We start from the raw sequence: 21959 nt of genomic DNA, 5'->3' as shown, positions 1-21959 counted from the left end.
CATCAGATCTGAGATATACTATGCTAATGAATCCATTCCGACCCAACATCAAGGAGAGGAATAGGAAAGTATGCTTGTATTTAAGTAGGTTCCAGGAATGACCAAGTAGGAGATCAATCAGCTCATGGATATCAACCAGCAGGTGACATTTAGAATGGAAAAAAAAAAAAAAAAAAAAAAAAAGGAAAAAGGGAAAACTTCATCAGCTTCATAGCAGATTGATTGCTATCATATGGGAAAGTCAGGAGTAATGCCTTGCATACAGTGGGCAAGTCCACCAGTATAAAACAAGGCCATGGAGAGGGGACCTGCAAAAAATGCCATCTGTATACAAATTCCCACAGTGTGTGATGAAGAAGAGAGTATAAGATGATTGCGAACCTTTACTCATTTCACTGTCTAGAGGCGTGGAAACTCTTCTCAGGAGCTATGTTCCACAATACACAGTGGGTATTCTTCAAGAAAAGTCATCACCCGGATAAGCAGTGAAGTCCTACTGTACAGCACAGGGAACTATACCCAAGCTCTTCGGGTAGAACATGACGGAAGATAGAATATATATATGAATGAATGAATGAATGGGTCACTATGCTGTACAGCAGAATTTGACACAATACTATAAATCAACCATACTTTAGTTTTAAAAATATAAAAAAAAAAATTTTAAATCATCACCAGTTACATTTGCATCCTCACATTTGCATCCTCAAATGTCAAAGCATTTTTTTTTAATGCCTATGATATGCCCAACACCTACTCGGGTATATTATAAGCCCTGGAAAATTATTTTAGGACAGAATAGTAACTCCAACATTTTACTATTTTCCTCATGAGGTTACAAATAACCCGAAAAGTAGAAGACTGGAAATTGGTTGGTAATATCAGAAACAGCCTCTGAGAGTCTTTTATATTTTATAGTCAAATCTTGTTTGTGGATCAAAAATGATCCTACCCACAGAACGGTTTAAAGATATTTAGACTATTCTTATCCACCTTGTTCACCAAATGTGGCTTCAGGCTGTTTCCAAAAATTGAATTCATGCTCAGAGAAAGAGGATTTGCCAACCTTATGACTATTCAAAGAATGAGCTTCAGGCTCTCAAAGTAACTCCACAAGAAGAATTTCAAAAAGATTTTGTACAACTGCACCATTTTTGAAAAAGTTGTTGGGTTCCTTTGGTGACTGCTTTAAAAAAAAATTTTTTTTTCCATTCTAAATGTCATCAGGGTTTTTAAAATAAATTGATCACATTACTTTATAGACACTCTGTACTTGGGCAAAAGAAGAACCCAACTATAGTTTTTAAAAATTAGACCCTAGACATGACTGCTGTGCCAATCACAACATAAAGCTGTAATTGAAACAATCAAGTTCCCTACGGTCAGGTCTGCGCACAGATGAATCCAGAGAGCCACCTGTGTCTGCCAGCACACAGAAAAACACCAGGGCCCAATGACAGCCAAAGGCGTGCTCTCTACTCTGTCCTCTATAGAATATCAGCAATCTTTTCAACGTTAGAACTGTAGAAAGGAAGTGAGTCTTAGTTTGACAGTCGAGAAAGCAGACCTACCTATTAAAGTTAAGACATCTATGAGGGATGCTGAGGCACCGAATGGGAGCCACTTTGCCTTCTGCATCTTTGTTCTTCTGAAATCTAGTGAAGTTGTACAATGAATGACTGTAGGAGCCAGGTTCAGATGAGACTGCCTGCATTGGAATTTTGGCTCCAACTTCAACAGCTGTTATGAACTTGGGCAAGTCACTGTGTTTCTGTTCTGCGTAACATGTGATGATAATTGTACCTACTTATTACATGTATATATGTAAACGCACATTGAACAATGTATAGCATGGGACAGTATTACCTCATCTCATCTAAACGTATCAACCGATATATGTGATATATTTTTCGGAGCCACTGGTTTGGTGTATTTTCTCACATATGTCAGATACTGAATATATTTGCTGGAGCTACCTCCTTTCTTTTCAAGAAGATTAAATCTCAAAACAAAATAGTCTTAAGGGCAAAGGCCTTATCTTCTTCACTTGGTGGCTGCCATGACACCCAACCTGGTGCCCAGCACACACAACTACTCAGTAAGTATCAGGTGACAACATGAGCAAAGCTCTCTGGTCCTTACCAATTGGTCAATATTGCCTTTCTCCTGGCCACAAGCCATGTATTAGTCCCTCATCTCAGGGTCTGATGAAACTGGGAGATTTTGTGATTTTAGAATTTGAGCTTAGAAAATGTGTCAGAAAATTTTCAGAAAAGATTCTGATCAAATCCAGAACGAGTATGAGATCCACCTACATTGTGTCAAAACAACAGAAGAGAGGAAGGGTGAGAGGGAGGGCAAAAAAATATTCTTGACAGTTGTTATATGCTCTCAGAAGACCACATTTTGTGTTATACAAAATATCCAGCACAACATTTAACCTGTTAGAATCAAATGAGGAGCTCTTTTCCAATGAATTAGGGCAACAGTACAGGGATGACAAAAGGTGTCATGACAAATTCCTTTTTCCTCACTGTTGACATTGTGAACTCAATGTACCATATTCCTTTTACAGCACTACCCCCTTTGGGTTTCCAAATCGTTTGTGGGATCCCAAGGTAATTGTTTTCAGATGATAAATCTTAATAGTAAGAGACACAAAAATGATAGAGGATTTGCAGGTTCTTCCCAGTTTTTGACTCACTGCATAGAATGGAATTCAATCATTTGCAAAGTCTGCAAGATGACAAACCTGGCTTTTATCATAAACCTGATATTTAAGGACTTTAAGAAGACATCAGCATTTTTTTTTGTTTTTTTGCCTTTTCTAGGGCTGCTTCCCACGGCATATCGAGGTTCCCAGGCTAGGGGTCCAATCAGACCCTCAACCCACTGAGCAAGGCCAGGGACCGAACCCGCAACCTCATGGTTCCTAGTCAGATCCATTAACCACGGCGCCACGATGGGAACTCCAACACCAGCATTTATACACAGATCAGCATCTCTATGAGGGAAGAAGAGGCCTGGCAGCTACCTGGCTCAGTGGCTGAGATTTCAGTGACAAGACACGGACTAGTGCAGGGAGAGACGAGGAGGAGGGTCTGCCAGGGTGGAAGGGGGAGATGACACAGGTTAATGGCCAGGCATCTCCATCTTTTCCCTATGACTCAACTCCTCCACTCTCTTTTTCTACCTCTCTTCCATTCCCTCCCCACCTCCTTGCTCATCATCTCCCATGTCACATTTCCATCTCTCCGCGTTGGTCCCCGCTCTTCTTAAACAGGTCTCATCACTACTGTGACTCCTATCTAGTTGTTTACACGGTGGGCCCAGGTTGATGGCTGCCTCATCTGACTGGGGGCTGCCTAGGATCCCCGAGTTAGGACAAGGACACAGAAGGGATCAGAAGGTGAACTGGTAACTTGAGGATGGCCCAGTCAGACACCCACCCTGCCATCAACACCCCCAGTCCACCTGGCTGAGGTCACTTAGGAAAGGTGTGTTCAGATGCATTTATTTATCCACCAAGGATACACAGCAAGGTCCTACTGTACAGCACAGGGGACTCGATCCAATATCCTGGGATAATCCATGATGAAAAAGAATATGAAAAAGAACACATATGGAGATAACTGAGGCACTTGGCTGTACCACAGGCATGAACACAACATTGTACATCAGCTAACTACTTCAGTAAGATAAAAATTTAAAAATATTTATCCATCAACAGTAAAACTGTGTAGGTCACTTTACTGGTAGATAACTATTCTACAAAAGAGTCTGGAAAAAAATGGGTTTATGAGACTATCATATGCCATGTATTGAGCTCTGCTGTGGTGCAGTCCAGCAACTTTGTGATCGTTCTTAATGCTCGAGAACCTCATGAGATGCTTCACTGCCCAAAGCCCAACTCACTTAGAAGCATATTGGAAGGTGGATATTCTAAGGAAAAATAAAACAAATCAACATAAAACTTCATTTTGCCTTTCAATGACAAGAGCATAAAAACAAAACCCCATGGCTCAGCGGTAACAAACCCGACTAGCATCCATGAGGATGTGGGTTCGATCCCTGACCTTGCTCAGTGGGTTAAGGATCTGGCGTTGCTGTGAGCTGTGTGTGTGTTCTGACGGCGGTCGCAGCTCAGATCCCGCGTTGTTGTGGCTATGGCATAGGCTGGCTGCTACAGCTCCAATTGGACCCCTAGCCTGGGAACCTCCATATACTGTGGGTGCAGCCCTAAAAAACAAAACAAAACAAAACCAAGAACAAAACCCAAATGCTTGCAAGTGGTGACCTTTGAGACAGGGAACTGTAAGGTGAGAGTTAGAGGAAGACACTCACTTTTCCCTTGTGTCTGTTTCTACTGTTCAAATTTTCTAGCCTTACACATGTATTGCTTGAAAATATGTCAGCAAGGATGGGGGAAGGTTACACTCCCATTTAAACATTTCTTCTCTGTATTAGTCTGCCATTAAAAACAAAAACAAAACCCAAGTAATCAGTGTTAACACACAAAATTTTAAGAGGCTATAAAAACAGTACCCAAGTATGACAGTTGGAGTTATTTTTACCATTACAGTCTGGGGAAAGTTTTCAAGATCCTAAGTACAAATGTCATTCAGTCAATATTTAACAGGGATTTATTATGTTATAAAGTCTAAGGCAATGACATACCTCTAAGGTGCTTACAACTTTGTTTCCCTGCTATGTGAAAGCACTTTCTCATAAATCTATACCACAGATCCTCATACGATCCTGGTGGGCATCTAAAATGGCATAGCTTCTTAGAAAAAGTTTGCCACTTCCTCAAAAAGTTAAACAGAGAATTACCACAGGACCCAGCAATTCCACTCTGGGTATATGCTAAAGAGAAATGAAAACATATGTCCACACAAAGACAGGCACACAAATAGTCAAAGTAACATTAGTCATCATAACCAACAAATGGAGACAACCCAAATGTTCACCAACAGGTGAAAAGACAAATTGTGGTCTATCCATATAATGGAATACTATTCAGCCACGAAAAGGAGGAAACCACTGGCATATGCGACGTCATGGATGAATCTCAAAACACTACGGTAAGTGAACAGGGCCAGATACAAGAGACCATATGCTATATATGATTCTATTTATATGAACTACCCAGAAAGCAAATTTACAAAGACAGAAAGTAGATTAGTGACTGCTTGGGGCTGGGGTGGGAATGGGGATTAGTATACACAGACCCAAAGGAGCTTATTTTGGAGGGTGTATGAAAGGTTCTAAAGCCAGATGTGGTAGTAGAAGACCACTCAGTAAAGTTACTAAAAATTCCTGAATTGTACACTTGATATGTATACTTTATGATTTGCAAAATACCTCAATAAACCTGTTAAAAATAATCTGCATCTTGGGGCATCATGTCCCATCATGAATGTGGGAACTGCTGGCACACAAGGAATGACCAATAAGAACATAGCAACTAGTTTACCTTAGAGATGGCAGCTTAAGTTGGTCTTGCTTCTCTTCTAAGAGTAAATCATCAAATTTAAGTGTGATAGGGAATTCCCATAGTGGCACAGTGGAAACAAATCAGACTAGGAACCATGAGGTTGTAGGTTCGATCCCTGGCTCAGTGGGTTAAGGATCTGGCGTTGCCATGAGCTATGGTGTAGGTCAAAGATGTGGCTCAGATCTGGCATTGCTGTGGCTCTGGCATAGACAGGCCGGCAGCAACAGCTCTGATGAAGACCCCTAGCCTGGGAACCTCCATATGCTGTGGGTGTGGACCTAAAAAGATAAAGGACAAAAAAAAAAAAAAGTGTGGATAAAAACATTCTCTTTAAGGAAGAAGAACAGCCATTGAGATGGTTGTGGCACAGTTTCTCTCCAGGACCTGTGCATTATGTCATTGGAAAATGTGTCAAATGCCTAAAGCTGAGCATTTTTAAGAATTAGGAGAATGTGGGAAAAGAGTTCTATTGGCGTTTAGCAAATGGAGACAACTCAGCAGCTTAAAGATGAGGAGCCACGAAAGGAAAGCTCAGTGCCAGGATGCAGGATGTAGGCATCAACAGATCAGAGATAAAAGCGCTAGACAGCGGATGTGAGAACACCATAACAGTAAGCAACGCTGAAATAAGCTGGGAGGTCACTAAATAGTTACGGCATGAGATAATTCTAACATAAACTAAAAGCCAAGATACCATGTTGGATTCCTGGAAATGCTCAGCGACTGTCACAAGTGCCCTCTAGGTTGAGCTGATGGAACAGAGGCTTAGTCAATAGAACACTGGGTGTCTGCCTCTGTAAGAGTGAAGTCTTTTGAACCTTGACTATTTTGTTTGATTAAGTTTTATGTCACCCTCCCGCCCCCACCTTCAACAGTGAGGACCACCACAGCTGTAGTTTACAAGAGAGCTGACGATGTCAGGCACTAGGTGACCTGTGAATTTCTTACATTTCCCATTTAAACATCAAAGCAAGTGTGTACCAAAATAGTTGATTTTCTTCTTTACCGATAATGAAGCTGAGACTTGGAGGTGCTAAGGAACTCACTAAGGTCACAAGAGATAGGTTTCTACGTGATAGGAAAGTCAGATTGCAAATCCTGGTTTCCTACAGCCTGTGTTTTTTTTTTTTTTAGGGCTGCACCCGAGGCATATGGCAGTTCCCAGCCTAGGGGTCCGATCGGAGCTACAGCTGCTGGTCTACGCCACGGCCACAACCACAGCAATGAAGATCTGAGCTGTGTCTTCAGCCCTCAACACAGGTCATGGCAATGCCAGATTCCCGACCCACTGAGCAAGACCAGGGATCGAACCCCCATCCTCATGGATACTAGTGGGATTTGTTTCTGCCACAGCAGGAACTCGTGAGCCTGCTTTCTTCACCTCTTTGTGCAATGCCTTGACAAATCAGCAATTTCCACTGATATCAACATGGAGCCACGGAGCCGATTTGATTCATTAAATTCTTTTTCAAAACATTTAAAGCCAGAATACTGTTTATTCTTCTCCATTTTTTCCACTCTTCAACTGTTTTACTTTAATATAATCTTAATATTTTCTAATATGTTGTAATTTTTTCTTCCTATCCCAAAGTTTATATGAAAAAGTACATGGCGGGGGGGGGGGGGAGTTCCCTGGTGGCCTTAGCAGTTAAGGATCTGGCATTGCCACTGCTGCAACATGGATTTGATCCCTGACCCAGTAACTTCTGCATGCTGCAGGTGCAGCTAAAAATAAAATAAAACATAAATAAAACAAAATAATAAAATGTACACTCTGTCCTAGATAACCTGCCAGATTAGGCAACCTGGAAATAAGAATTAAAAAAAGAAAAAAAAGCACACGCATGTACTGAAAGATAGACAATATATATAGATTTTCTTGCTAAATAGGCACTTTCAATGTTTGGAGTTAAGCAAGCAATAAGACATTGAGCTATACTCAATGATTATTTATCTTTGCTCCTCTCACTTCCAGTGCAAGGCCAGTTCCCAAGTGCAACCCTTATTCTGTCTGTCAAGTACCCCTATTTGCACAAAGACGGGATAGTGGATGATCGATGCTTTCATTTCAGGTCATTTATTTTTACTTGAATTCACCATTTAAAGTCAAAATATGTCCCTAAAATTATTTCTTGATAACCCCAGAGAACTTCCTTTCAAGGTAAATTGCTATATTGTGTACATCCACCCTTTCTACACATATATAAAATTGAACAAACTTCTAGAATTCTTATATCACAAGTTATTAAAATTTAAATGTTTGAAATTCAAAGTGCATTACAAGCATATGTACATGTGATGTAATTCACTATATGAAATATGAATCAGTTGCCCAGCAATATTGCAGTATTAGTTTTAGATAATTTTTGAAATTCCTTGAAAGTAACCAGGCCATTACTAAATCAGATCCACCCGTCTTTAAGAAATAAAAGTGTACCTAGTAAAATGTCTGCCAAAAAAGTTAGGCTATGTTAGAAACACCTGTGTATTGTGAACACACAATTAAGAAGGAAAGATAAAGTGGAGAAAAAACTAGGATCTCAAAAGGAAAGATGCAGCTAAACTAAAAATTCTTGGTAAAAGAGGGGGTTATTTTAAGATTAAATATGTATTTTGGTGGTGCATAAATGTGCAGTTTCACTTCTAGCACACAGATGAATAACGAAGCCACAGGTCAGGAGTTCCTGCTGTGGTTCAGGGGAAACAAATCCGACTAGTATCCATGAGGTTGCAGGTTTGATCCCTGGCCTCACGCCGTGGTGTAGGTGGCAGATGTGGCTTGGATCCCACGTTGCAGCCGAGATGTAGGCTGGCAGCTGTAGCTCTGATTTAACCTTAGCCTGGGAACTTCCAAGTGCTGTACCTGTGACCCTAAAAAGCAAAAAAAAAAAAAAAAAAAAGCAAGCCCAAAAGCCACAGCTCTTGTGCAAGTAAATGTGCTTAAAAACTCCAGTGCTACTGATAGAAAATTTGATTAAGAATAGAATTTCCCCTGAGATAGTCAAACTGAAAGCCAGCTTTAAGCATATGATAGACCTTAACTGAGGGGATGGGGGGGGTCTTGACTTCCCCAGCTCACCAACACATTGTTACTGCAAATGATTTTATGCTGAGAAATTCAGTGGGAAAAAAATGTGATTGGAGTGGCCTAGCTACTGTGGGAAATTAACAAAGTTATACCCTGGACTAGTCCCGTGAGTTAATACATATTAACCAGTACTTTGTACATATTAAATGTTACATAAACATGAACTGTTCATTAACAGTAATAACAGTAGCGGCTACTTTCTTTGGGTTGACCACATAGAGACAAGGTGGGGACTGGCTAAAAAAAAAGAGAGAGAGGGTGGCCAGTGATAAGGAGACGCCTTAAAAGAAGGGAAGCTTGAGCTGATTTGTAGAAGTATATTAAGAGAAAGATGAGAGGGCACTGCTTGAGCAGAGTAATAGAGCTGAGGAGAAGGGAAGAATGAGGGACCTTTAGTTAGCACTACACTTGGCACACATGTTCCTTATTCTATTGCATTATCACCTCTGAATCCCAGGGCTGCTGGTGTGTTTGTCTATAGAAGCTGCGCAAGCTGGCTAGTATTAGGAAATGAGGTTGAAATGGGCCAGGCGTGTCCAGGTCATTAAAGATCTTAAATTCTTGGCGGAGGAGTCCGATATTTGGAGGAGGCCATGGAGGCCATCATAGAAAAGATTCAAGTTCAGGATCCAGAGTTAGGAATCCTGGACTTGAATTTGGGCTGTTCTCTTATTGACTGTTTCTCTGCCTGCTCAGTTACTTCTCAGAGTTTCAAGGTTCTTATTTGTAAAATAGAGAAAACGACAGTCTGGATCTCATTCAGTAGGTATGGGAATGAATACAGGGTGTTAAGTACACGGCCAGTCACAAAGCGAGCATTCTCTACACATGGTAGGTTTATTCATTAAGAGGCGAAGGTTCTAGGTGATGAGGTTTATGTGGGTTACATTTCAGATGCAAGGAAGTAGGAGGAGCGAGTCATTCTAACACTCTTGAAGAGTTGAAGTTGGACACCGACACTTCAACAACTTTGGGCTTAGTGATAAATAATCTAAAATATGAAGTTCAAAACACAGAAGTGAGACTAGGTTTCCAAGATCTAAAAATTTTGCTACTCAACATGTTTTCAAATATGGAGTTATCTCATCAATGTATCACTGTGATAACTTACCTACCTGTCTTGAAATTACTTTTATTCTGTTACCAAACCAAGAGCTCTGAAGAAAAGTGTCTCAAATCTTAGACTGAATCAGAAGTGACTTCAGCAGACCTAGGAATTACCACTTTGCTCGGAAAAACAAATACAAAACCAATAATCCAGAGACTGCCCAATGGATAAACATCCCTAGAGTGTAGAAATTTCAGTTATAGGTCAAACTTAGTATAATATTTTGTTCATGTTTTGCATGCGGCACTAGCCACCAATGTCCCTTGAAGTACTGTAACATAGCTAAGTGCCTCCACAATGCTGAGGGGAGAAAGCTATTTCTCCACAGGACAAATAGCTCATCACATTCATTCTTGTATTCTCCACCATTATGAGCAAATTGCAGGGATTCCAGCATTTGTTGAACTGAAGCGAATTGGTGAAACTGGCCTTTCCCAATGAAGGGCTGTTGAGGGCCTTACTATGCTTACACATAATTATTTGCTCAGGATCTAGAGACTTTAAATTGAGCAGACTAAGTTTCAACACTTTAGCAGACATTTTCAATCAGTCAAAGGGATCTCCTTAACTGAGTACTTAAGACTACTGGGAATGTGGGGATTTAAAACTTAGTAGCTGCTGGGTGGAATTCACTAATTCTGCTTTGTGTAGCTGGAAGTAAATACTGCCTTTGAATGAGTTCTGAACCAGGAGTTTAAAGTCCCTGGCCACTTACTCCTCCTGTCACCTCAAACATCTATGAAATGGTGACAAGTCTTGCCACAATACCTCTTCTTCAGGGAAGTAAAGTTTGTAAAAGAATAATTATGTGCAAAGGAAATACATGTCATTTGCCTGTTCACCTTTTCCTTGGGTTTGAATTATTGGTATAAAGTAAGGATTTTATTTTTGGGTGAGAAAACAAGAATATTTTGTGAGACTTATGCCTGGAGCACTTTTTCTCAAACACTTTTTTTTTTTTTTTCTTTTCTATCAGTAAAGAGCAAAGAACATCAGCTTAAGCTGACAATGCTGAGGGGGGAAAGGAAAGAGTAGCCAAGGAAAGCAGGCACTGGCAAAGAATATGACCCTAGTGTTTGAAACCACAAATCAAAGCAGCTAATAAAAGCTATTCTTTTTCCAAAACATCAGCCCAAACTTCGATAAATGGATGGACTATGCTTTTATAAACACAAGCCTTTATGTGGAACCAGAGGACGCTTCCAAAAATAATTAAATGCTGAAATAATGAATGATGGGGATGGAATCTTTACTATTAAAAACTTCGTCACCTTTTATATTAGTACCAATAAAGCCTTTTAGATATCCAACAGCTTGGTGCCATAAAAATTAAAATTGGTCTTATTTAGAGATTTAGCTTAACCTCAATGTTCTCACTTCATGTTATAGTGATATAGAAAATAAGCAAATACTTAAAGATTCTTTTTTTCCCCCCAAAGATGAGTTTGGGAATAACAATCAAGTCAATAACCATATTTCTGGATTAAAAAAGAAAAGTATGGAAGACAAATAAGTTTCATTACAGATATTTGTGATCAAATATCTGAGTTTTCAGTTTCTTAAACCAGAAGAGTTTATAAGTCAAACAATGAGCAAACTCTATTATGCACACGGATCTTTTAAGAGGATAATAAAAGAATATTTGATGGGTTTTATTTTATTATACATTCATTATGCGTCCCTACCCAACACCTACACCCTCTCTTTCTAGAAAGAAAGAAAAAGAAAAAAGCACAAGTTTGTTTTATGTACCCAACAAAAGCAGGGCGTCTTTAAGGGGCAAAATAACGCGTTTTTCATGTTTTCCACTACTCTTCCCTCTCTCTAAAGGGGAAAAAGTGAGAGGGGTGGGGGGAAAACACTGTCAAGCTCTCAAACGCTCAAAAAATACGAAAAATCCGCATCATTAAGAAGCTAATGACCAGATGGCATCGATGGGGCAACTGCATCTTCACACACGTCACGAAGACGACAATGAAAACAAATGTTAAGGGCTCTTTTTCCTGACCTGGTTCGGAGATGTGAATGGTCTCCCCAGACCTCCCGGGAGAATTACAAAACACCAACCGTGCTCTCGGCTCAAAGAATTCCCATCCCCACCGGGCTGCAAGCTGCCAAGCATTCCTGAAACGCTGCCGTGCCTTTTCTCTCCTTCGAAATCGAGGGGTAAAAAAAAAAAAAAGAGAGAGAGAGACCGGGCGCCACAGGAAGAGTTTAAGGCACAGGGCTGCCCATGCTAAAGTTCCAGAAACCCGTTCCCACTCCCCACTCATCTCTGGCAGAGAAGTTTGGGCAGCGCGCGTTCTACCGCCGCGGATGGCATCCAGCAGAGGATACTCACTGGGCTGAGCCAACTTTGCCCTCTCTCTTCCCGAGCACTTTGGCAGGCTTGGTGTCGTCCACATCTTGCTGTAGTTCAGTCATCAGGGCCGCGTCTGGAGGCCACCTCCCCAAGGTCTCTTCCTCCTCCTGCCGCTCCCCGGCTCCCACCGTCCAGGGCGCCGGCCCAGTGAGCCCACCGCGCCCTCCCTTTGCCCAGGGCCGCTTGGCGCATCCGGGCCGCCCGCGCCGGGGGCCGCCAACCTGGACAAGTTCGAGCCGGCGCGATTGGTCCGAGCCAGGGGGGCCGAGCCGGGAGGGAGGGAAGGGGAGGGTCGAAGCGAAGTGACAGCCTCCTTCCCCAACCCAGGAGGCCGAGGCCGAGAAAGAGGAAACCTGTTGAACTAGTCCTTCTGGGAGAGGAAGCTAATTGGCCCAGCAGGTGAAACATTTGCCTAACCAGGCGCCGGGGATGAGCCTCCTGGTAAATTTGGCTTCTCCCCTCCCCCACCCGGACTTTAACTAAGGGATTTGAAAAGTGGGCAGCCCCAGCTGTAGATGCTGGAAAGGATTCCACGGAGAGGCACTGTGTGGGCTGGCCTGTGCCCCAGCCTGAATTATTCAAACACGATGTAGCCTCGTAGAGGCCGGCCTGTCAGGACTTAACAATAGGTCGGTTCCGTAACAAAGGTAACAGGAGGTGCCTCGTTAACCCTTTCCAGTTGGTGGAGGCCGAGGTGGAGGAGAAGCATCCGTCAAAACCACACCAGCAACTTATTGACTATGCGCCCAAGCAATGAAACAAATGCCTCTTCTTCCCGCCTTGCTGGCTCTGGCTGAAGTTTTGTATTCGAAGCATCCATTTATTCATTTAAGGAACTTTGAGAGCTACCATGCTGCAAGCAATAGTCTGAACATCCACTTATTACAGTGCGAGAGGAGGAGAAATTTTCTGCTCCCCTTCTGGGTTCTTCTGGCTGATCTAAGAATTAAATCGACGTGAGGGTTTATGAGCAGGAGAAAATCAAATTTAATTACCTCAGTACAGGAGGCTGCCTTAAGAATATAAGACCCAGAGTTCCCGTCATGGCGCATGGGAAACGAATCTGACTAGGAACCATGAGGTTGCGGGTTTGATCCCTGGCCTTTCTCGGTGGGTTAAGGATCCAGTGTTGCCATGAGGTGTGGTGTAGGTTGTACACGCTGCTTGGATCTGGCGTGGCTGTGGCCTAGGCCGGCAGCTGTAGCTCTGATTGGACCCCTAGCCTGGGAACCTCCATATGTCGCGGGTGCAGCCCTAAAAAGACAAAAAAGAAAAAAAAAAAAGAATATAAGACCCAAGGACAAGTTAGGCAATTGAGGCTTATATGCCACCTGAGAGAAGAAGGGGGCAGGGATTTGGGGCTTAAAAGTGCCACCTGAAAACAACAGCACAACCTAAAAGCTGAGAATTACTTTTTTTTTTCTTTCTTCCTTTTTATGGCCACCCCTGTGGCATATGGAAATTCCTGGGCCAGGGGTCAAATCAGAGCTTCAGCCTCCAGGTCCCTTCTGGAATTCTCCATTGTACTCAGGATTGAGGAATATAGAGGAGGTTGGAATATAGAGGAGGTTGTCATCATCCCAAACTCTGGGTGGTGACTCTCTCCTTAAAACTCAGGTGCACTTCAAGCTACCCCCACTTCAGAACTCAGGCCAGAACTGACTTTTTTTTTGCCTCCTATGTAACTTTTTATTGCAGTACAATAAGCATAATAGCTATCGTTTTAACCACTGGTAAGTGTACAATTTAGTGACGCTAAATACGTTCACCATTATCTATACCCGAAACTTGAAAGTCATCTACAAGATAAACTGTATCCATTTAATAATAACGTCTCCTTCCCAGCTCCTCTCAGGTTTTGGCACCTCTATTCTACTTTCTATCCCTATGAATTTGTCTATTCTGCGTACCTCCTAGAAGTAGAATCAGACAGTTTTTCCTTCTATGTCTGGCTTATTTCACTGAGCGTCATGTTTTCAAGTTCCATCCAAGTTGTAGCACGTATCAGTACTCATTTCTTTTCTTATGGCTGAATAATAGTCTCTTGTATGTATATTCCACATTTGTGTAACCATTCATCTCTTGAACACTTGGATGTTGGCTATTGTGAACCATGCTGTTATGAAACTGATGTACAAATATTTGTGTGAGTCCCTGCTTTCAAGTCTTTGGGGTATATATGTAGGAGTGGAATGCTGGGTCTTACAGTAGTTCTATGCTTAACCTTTTGAGAAACCATGGACAGGCCTCTTTAGAGGCATGGCTAAGGTCAAATGTTCCCAACTTTCCCAGCTCAATTCAGGAGCACTCAGCTGCCCTGAAATTTGTTCTTCCGTGTATGGAATGAGGATTTCCAGTTAAGTGAGAAAGGGAGAGAAAGGTGCAGGTGGGATATGGAGGGAATGGAACAAAGGCAGGTGGAGAAAATAGCCAATAGCCCTTTCCTAGAGTGGGGAAGAATTAGAAAGCAGCTAGTCAACTACAGCATTTTACCTAGTGGCCTTTTCTTAAGTTTAAAAGACTTTGTCAAACAGCTTCCCAATTTGTTTATTCCCGGGGCTATTATACAATAACATGGAATGCAATATTTAAAAGGCAGCAGTGGCAAAATGATGGGGAAACTTAATTGTAATGTTATAAAATAGAGACATAAGATTATGTCTGAAATACATCTGGGGGACTCTTTGATATGGCACCAAAAAAACCTCTACCCTTTATTTTTCTTCCTCCAAGCCTCTGCGATGTAACTTCTTGTTTGCTTTTGTTTGTTTGGTTGGTTGCATTTTGGGGGGCCATGTCCAAAGCATGTGGAAGTTCTTGGGTCAGGGATCAAAGCCACACCACAGCGGTGACCCAAACTGCTGCAGTGACAACCCCAGACCTTTAACCTGCTGCACAAGAGCACTCATTTCTTGTTGCTGATATCAAAGAAAAGTCCTAGGCAATACTTTCTCCAGTTATTGAAGCAGGTCTAGTAGAAAATGCCTAACCCATAATCTTTCAGGAGGTAGAGAACTGTCTTCAACAGTTTAGAATATTGTGCATAAAGAATTCCTGTTCTACAAGGATCAAGCCATTAACCACTGCAGGTACCCACTGATGGGCACTCCAAGGAGAATTCAGGAAGGAGAAAACCAGGAAGCATTCTGTGTTTTGGATACTGCCCTTAGATACTAGATAGTTAAGATGTGTATCTAAGGAACAACTTGAATGAACCCAGATTCTTGTATTTTCCCATGCATAAATACTAAAATCATTGAGATATCTGTTCTTTGTAATTCACAGTCATCTTTGATATTTGACTACATTTTTTTCCCCCAGCCAAAAATTCATATATTTCCTGGCTCCTCCTTTACCTCTTTGGAGCAGTTCCTCATTGCTATCTGAGAGACTGTCTCCCGGGCCATAGTCCTAAGTAACATCCTCGAATAAAACTCAACTTGAAAATTTTAGGTTGTGTACGTTATCTTCAGTCAACAATATGGATCCAATTGCGGTGTCTTTTTAACATTGACCAGGTAAACTGAGTATCTGTCCATAGTCTTGGGGCAGAGTGCAAATATGAATTTGGAGATTAAAGCGGCTATTTGGTTGCAGTGTGTGGTCAAGTAGCTACCTAATTTATAATGCAGGGCAGGTTACATATTTATTAGCTAGTATAGGTACACATAAAGTGTCATTACATGCCCGTAATTTTATGCATGTTGTCTGATGACACATGTTTTAGAAGATGTTAGTGTCCTTATCAAGATGCAAATGGAAGCTCTGTAAAAATTTAACTACGTGTAATATTTAATATACAACATTAGGAGTCAAAGAATTCCAGAAACACTCTTCAGACCATCCCTGTGTTCCATTTAAGGTCACTCTGCAAAGGATAAAATGGGAAAAAATTAAGGGAGTTCAGAAGAGAGCTATACAGTGACACTGAAGAGTTTAATTATATGACTTTTTAAAAAAGTTGTAAGAATGAAACTTGCAAAGCATTATATGAAGGAGACTTTTTGTCTCTTTAGGGCTGAAGCCAAGGCATGAGGAAGTTCACAGCCACAGCAACGCAGGATCCCAGCAGTGTCTGTGACCTACCTATACTATACCACAGCTCACGGCACTGCTGGATCCTTAACCCATTGAATGAGGCCAGGGATCAAACCTGCGTCCTCATGGATACTAGTCAGGTTCCTTACTGCTGAGCCACAATGGGAACACTGAAAAGGACATTTATTGAGTGATTTCTGTCAAATATGAAGGAAAGGAAAGTTTCCTAATGAATATAGCCATGAAACAGTGAAATGAGAATTTATAGTAGGCTATGGAATCTCCTACTACTGAGGTCTTTGAAAATATTTTAAAAAATCAAATAGAACTTTTTTTTTTTTTTTTTTTTTGCTTTTTAAGGGCTGCAGGTGCAGCATATGGAAGTTCCCAGCTAGGGGTTGAATCTGAGCTGCAGCTGCCGGCCTATGCCACAGCCACAGCAAGGCCAGATCCAAGGTGTGACTGTGACCTACACGGCTGCTCAGCACGATGCCAGATCCTTAGCCCACTGGCCAGGGATTGAACCTACATCCTCATGAATACTAGTCAGGTTCATTTCCACTGAACCACAGTGGGAACTCTGAATAGAACGGTTTTATTTTTATTTTTATTTTGTCTTTTTGCCTTTTCCAGGGCCTCTCCCACGGCATATGGAGATTCCCAGGCTAGGGGTCTAATCAGAACTGTAGTCACTGGCCTACACCAGAGCCACAGCAATGAGGGATCCAAGTGGCATCTGCAACCTACACCACAGCTCATGGCAATCCCAGATCCTCAACCCACCGAGCAAGGCCAGGGATCGAACCCTCATGGTTCCTAGTCAGATTCGTTAACCACTGCGCCACGACGGGAACTCCCTGAATAGAACGGTTTTAAACCAGTATTTTCTAAGCCAAGTTATACTGCAGATGGGGAAATCTGAAATACTTTCTTTCTCTCTTTAGGGATGAGGCAAGAACTAAGTTTAGCGCCTGTGTTGAGAGAAATAGGCAAGATCATAAAGGCTTACTGTTCTTGGGGCAGATGGTTTTGGGAAAAAGTAGTATAAATTTGGTTCTGTGAGAAAGTAGAAGCAATTAAAAAAACCCTTCCAGTTTAATACTTTTTTTTTTTTGCCACCCCTTGGCACATGGAGGTCCCCAGCCAGGGATCAGATAGGAGCCACAGGCACAAACTAAGTTGCAGCTGTGGCAACACCAGATCCTTAACCCACTGGGCCAGGCTGGGGATTGAACCCGCATCCCAGCACTCCCAAGCTGCTTCCAATCCTGTTGCACCACAGCAGGAGCTCCCAATGCTCTATTTTTAAATTAAAATAAATGGTATCATATGAACAATAAATTCAAATCTACCCTGACGTTTTAAAATATGTGTCTATATTCTGTATTGTAAAGGTTACAGTCACTACATGTGACATGGGGAGGCCTCTGAGGCCACCCAGTCTAAAGGTTTTCATGCCAGGTTCTGGGGGAACTGGTGAGGGGAGGAGCTTGTGTTGAAGCTTAGGTCTTCTGATTCCAGTCCCTACTCCCGACCACTATTTCAAAACACAGCCTGCCCTGCTTCACTTGTATCTCTTTCATTTATTTGTGTACTGTATTATTTTCTATTCAAGGGAAGGGGGAAGTGTTGTCTGCCACACACTAAACAAAATGAAAACATCCCTTGCCCTCATTTTTTCAGAGCCTAAGCTTCAGAGAGTTTAGGAATTTGACCAAAATTAGAGTGGTCCCAGAATGAAGGATGAAGACCCAGCTTCTCTAACTTCCAGTGGGTGCTTATGAAGGGGAGCAGGAGAGTGAAGAGTGTAAACAAAGTTTGTTAATGGCAGAGACATGTGCCTTATAGGAGAGAGAGTGTGGGGCAAAGACTGAGAACCCTTAGTTATATATAAAGTTTGTGGGGGAAAGAAATGTTTGAATCTAACACTGTCATTGGTGGCCGCATTTTTCAGTTATCTGCTGCTGGGTAACTAACCCGCCACAAAGCTTTTTGGCTTAAGACAATAATGTATGTTTTTTTCTTATGATATGGTAGATCGATGGGGCTCAGCTGGATAGTTCTCACTATGAGGTGGTCTCTCATGCAGATGCAGTCAGATGGCACACAGGATTGGTTCGGAGTTATTTGAAGGCTTCACTGAACTGGATGTGCACTCTCATGTCTGGCGCTTCTACTGAGTTGGCTGGAACAGCTGGGGACTAGCTGAGCATTTTAGTTTCTCTGCATGGCCCCTCACACAGCTAGCTTGGGCTTCCTTACAAAATGGCAGACTTTCAGTTGAAATTTTTTTTTTTTTTTGGCTTTTTGCCTTTTCTGGGGCTGCTCCTGCGGCATATGGAGGTTCCCAGACTAGGGGTCTAATCGGAGCTATAGGTACCGGCCTACACCAGAGTCACAGCAATGAGGGATCCGAGCTGAGTCTGCGACCTACACCACAGCTCATGGCAACGCCGGATCCTTAACCCATGGAGCAAGGGCAGGGACCGAACCCGCAACCTCATGTTTCCTAGTCGGATTCGTTAACCACTGCACCATGATGGGAACACCCAGTTGAACTTTTTACTTGGTGATTGGTTTCCTCCAACGCATGTGTTCCACAATACCAAGATGGAATCTGCAAGGCTTCCCATGAGATAGCCTAGCATGTTAGGCATCTTAAACCTTGCTGCATTCCGTTGCTCAAAGGTGACCGCCAGGGCCAGCTCAGGTTCACGGGAAGAGAACTACACAAAGTGTGGCTACCAGAAGTTCAGTTCACTAGGGGCCACTTTTGGAGACCAGCTACCACAGTGCAGATAAGAGATTAGGTCTTCTGACTACAGATACTTTGTCGTTGGGCATGTGAGTAAATGGTCATTTCCAATAATACTGTTCTAAATGCGTGAGATATAGAAATCAACAGAACAGGCACAATCCATACTGTGGTGGCTCTTGCATTCTAGTGGGAGAGATTGAAGATAAAAAAGGGATACATAAAACACAGTTTCAGCAGATAAGACATATAAAGAAAATAGAACATCAGGGAGAGTGACAGAGGCCGGTTTTACCTAGGATAATCAGGTTAGCCTCTTTGACCGGTGACATTTCAGCTGAGACTTCAAAGTAGGGGAAGGAGGAAGCCCTGTGAAGTCTGGGAGCAAAGCTCACCAGCCAGAGGGACAGAAAGGGCCACTGGTCATGACTGAGCTTGGCATCTTCCTCTCCTACAGGAAAGGAATCTTCTCAAAAATAAAGGACTTGTCTGTTGTGTTCGCCACTGTATCCACAGTGCCTGGTTCATGTCAATGCTCAGTAAATATGTGTTCAATGAGTGAATGAATGAATGCATGAATCAGTGATTGTCTCCAAGCAGTGGTTCTCAACCATACCCATCTAGCTGACCTGAGAGGTTAATGGTGAATAACACTGGTCATTTTTTTTCAATGTGCAGCGGGAAAAAAAAAGAGTGTGTGAAAAAGAAATAGAACTTAAATCCCTCGTGAAAGCTCCCCCCTGCCCAATTTAGAAAGGAAAACTTTGGCCCATGCTGCTTCTCACTTGTCCGCTATTTGAGTGCAAGGGCTTCAAATAGGTCACAGAAGTCCCATGACTCCCAGATGGTTTAGCTCTGCAGCAAGTCCAAGAATTACTGTTTATAACCCACAGGCTACAATTTAAAGCTATGGAGTCACTCATGTTTTCTTAGAGAAACATTCACAGAGCTACTTCCTTTCCTTGTGTTGGGAATGGGAACCAAGGACCATGTAATCCATGTGAGGACTGGCCTTTGTCTTTCTCTTCTCCCTGGCTTGGCATGTTCTGTTTTCCTCCCTGGGAAACACTTTGACAAGTCAGGCTCTGCAGAACCATCAGCACATTGTTTCAAAGCAGGTAATATTTAATTATTGTAAAAGTGTTACATTCTGCAAGATACATTTTTTTCTTCATATCACCTTTGTTGTACACTTTTCATTGCTTTGTATTCTCTCTTTACATACGCTCATATTTTTTGACAATTCCTATCAGTCTTTGTCATCTTTTCCAATCTGTTTTCTATATAGCTCTATCCATTTAAAAAATACCTAAAAACATTACCAAATACATAAGCTGGCAAAGAACGAACATGGGAGAAGGAAACACAAAAAACACCTGTGGCCGATAAGAAAGTTTTTATGTTTCTCTCAAGTAGCTACAGGTTCACTTTGCATTTTCTTTTTAGCTGAATTTTGTAAATAGACCCTACGTTTGAGGCAAGTTGTGCAGTCTGTCGGTCTCTCCTTCTTTCCTTCCTTCCTTCCTTCTGATCAACACTCTTTTTTTTTTTCTTTTTTGATGCCTTTTATGTGCCAGGCTCTATTCTTTCTAGGTGATAAAAATATAAAAATAAAGAAGCACTTGCTGGCTCTAAGTGAGTTTGCAGTCCCAGTGGGAGAGTTCAATACCCAGATATTTACAGAACATGCATACACAGAAACTTAGTCAAAACTATATTGTCCATATATCATAACCAGACACTTGGACCAAGTAACATCATGATGTAAAATAGTGGGAGTGGCAGGAGGTGGCCATGTGATGCTTCAGGTCCTTCTCTTCTGCGTCCCACACAAGCCACCCACTCCTCCCATCCCCGGACATCCGACCAACTTGTAGAAAAGGCCTCAGGCTAGAAGTCAGAGGACTGGGCTGTAGTCCAAGCACTGTGCTTTGTGCTGGAATGTGAATCTATTAATGGGATACAGCAATGAAGTAAGAGACAGCTGTCCTCAAGGAAAGGACCCTAAACCTCACGGTTACAGCAACATCATTTTCTGCCTCATACAGACTAACTCTAAGAAGAAGGGGGAAAACAAAGCAAACACCTTTTACCCTGAAGTGTTGTGTTTACCAACTGCAAAAATGCCAACTTTAAATACATTTCACCGGGTAATTATGGAAATCTATTCACTTGGGGAGCTAAGTGCATAGACTTCCTTCCTTAAGGGATTAGGGCTTCGTTGCATTCGTTCCTACTTTGAAAAGGTACTGAAAACAGAATGTTTCTCCCTGTGTGTTAAGATCACAGACTAATTAAAATCAGAATCTAATTTTTATTTTCAGCAATAGTCAACAAAATGAAAGGTACATCCTCCATATCAAAAAAATATGTTCTTCATTTTAAAAGTGTAAGAATAATTCTTTTTTTTTTTTTTCTGGCCATGCCCATGGCATGTGGAACTTCCCAAGCCAGGGACTGAACCCACCCCACAGCCTGCACTGCTGGATCCTTAATCCCCAAGCCGCAAGGGAACTCCTATAAGTTCATTAATAAGACACATACTAGAGGGAGATTCAGACATTGGCATGCTTGGTCCTATAGAATCGCAAGCCCTTAGATTTCAAGAAAAGTCTGGATACATTTGTTGTAGACACTGCAAAGAAACAAGAGATGAGAGCCGGTGGGAAAGGTCTTGGTTCCTAGCTTTTTAACTATACACCACCCCACCCCTCTGCCCCAGGGAGTCCTACCGTATTTGCTTTGGTGCCCTTGGTGTCCAAGGGATTGTCCACAATCCCGTCGGTAAACGTCCCTTGTTTGAGCTAGCTGAGTTCATCTGGCAATAAAAGAGCCCTGGGAGGGGCAGAAGAGGAGACATAAAAGAATCGCTAAGAGTCTGACTGATCTAAGAATCCCAGTATGCACTGTCCCACCTTGGAAGAATGACTTAACCTCCTTAAGCCTCAATTTTCTCATCAGTGGGGAAATAAAGGAGAAAAGCAGTAGTATCTCTCATAGAGGATCACTGGGGAATTTAAAGAGCAAATACATATTAAGGAATTAGTACACTATGCCAGGTACATAGTAAGCAGTCAGTTCATATAACCTATTGATTTCCATCATTATGTT

General features: G+C 42.1%; 1 protein-coding gene across 3 annotated transcripts in view; it reads right to left on the bottom strand.

Moving 5' to 3' along the window:
- GRAMD2B (GRAM domain containing 2B) overlaps nucleotides 1-21959 on the bottom strand; it is a 104469-nt gene that overhangs the window by 54288 nt on the left and 28222 nt on the right. Inside the window, exon 1 of one of the 3 annotated variants that reach the window (XM_047778528.1) lies at nucleotides 12035-12599. The exons of 1 other annotated variant lie outside the window; for it this stretch is intronic. In XM_047778528.1, coding sequence (XP_047634484.1) covers nucleotides 12035-12117 — 83 coding nt within the window. In that variant the 5' untranslated portion in view covers nucleotides 12118-12599. Of the gene's footprint in view, nucleotides 1-12034; nucleotides 12600-21959 lie in introns of those variants that run through there. One more of the 3 variants, XM_047778527.1, reaches the window with a different exon arrangement.

Source organism: Phacochoerus africanus, chromosome 4 (genome assembly GCF_016906955.1).
Source record: "Phacochoerus africanus isolate WHEZ1 chromosome 4, ROS_Pafr_v1, whole genome shotgun sequence".
In the NCBI taxonomy this organism is placed as follows: domain Eukaryota; kingdom Metazoa; phylum Chordata; class Mammalia; order Artiodactyla; family Suidae; genus Phacochoerus; species Phacochoerus africanus.
The sequence above is the reverse complement of the archived record's forward strand: the minus strand, read 5'-3'. Positions and strand labels throughout refer to the sequence as shown.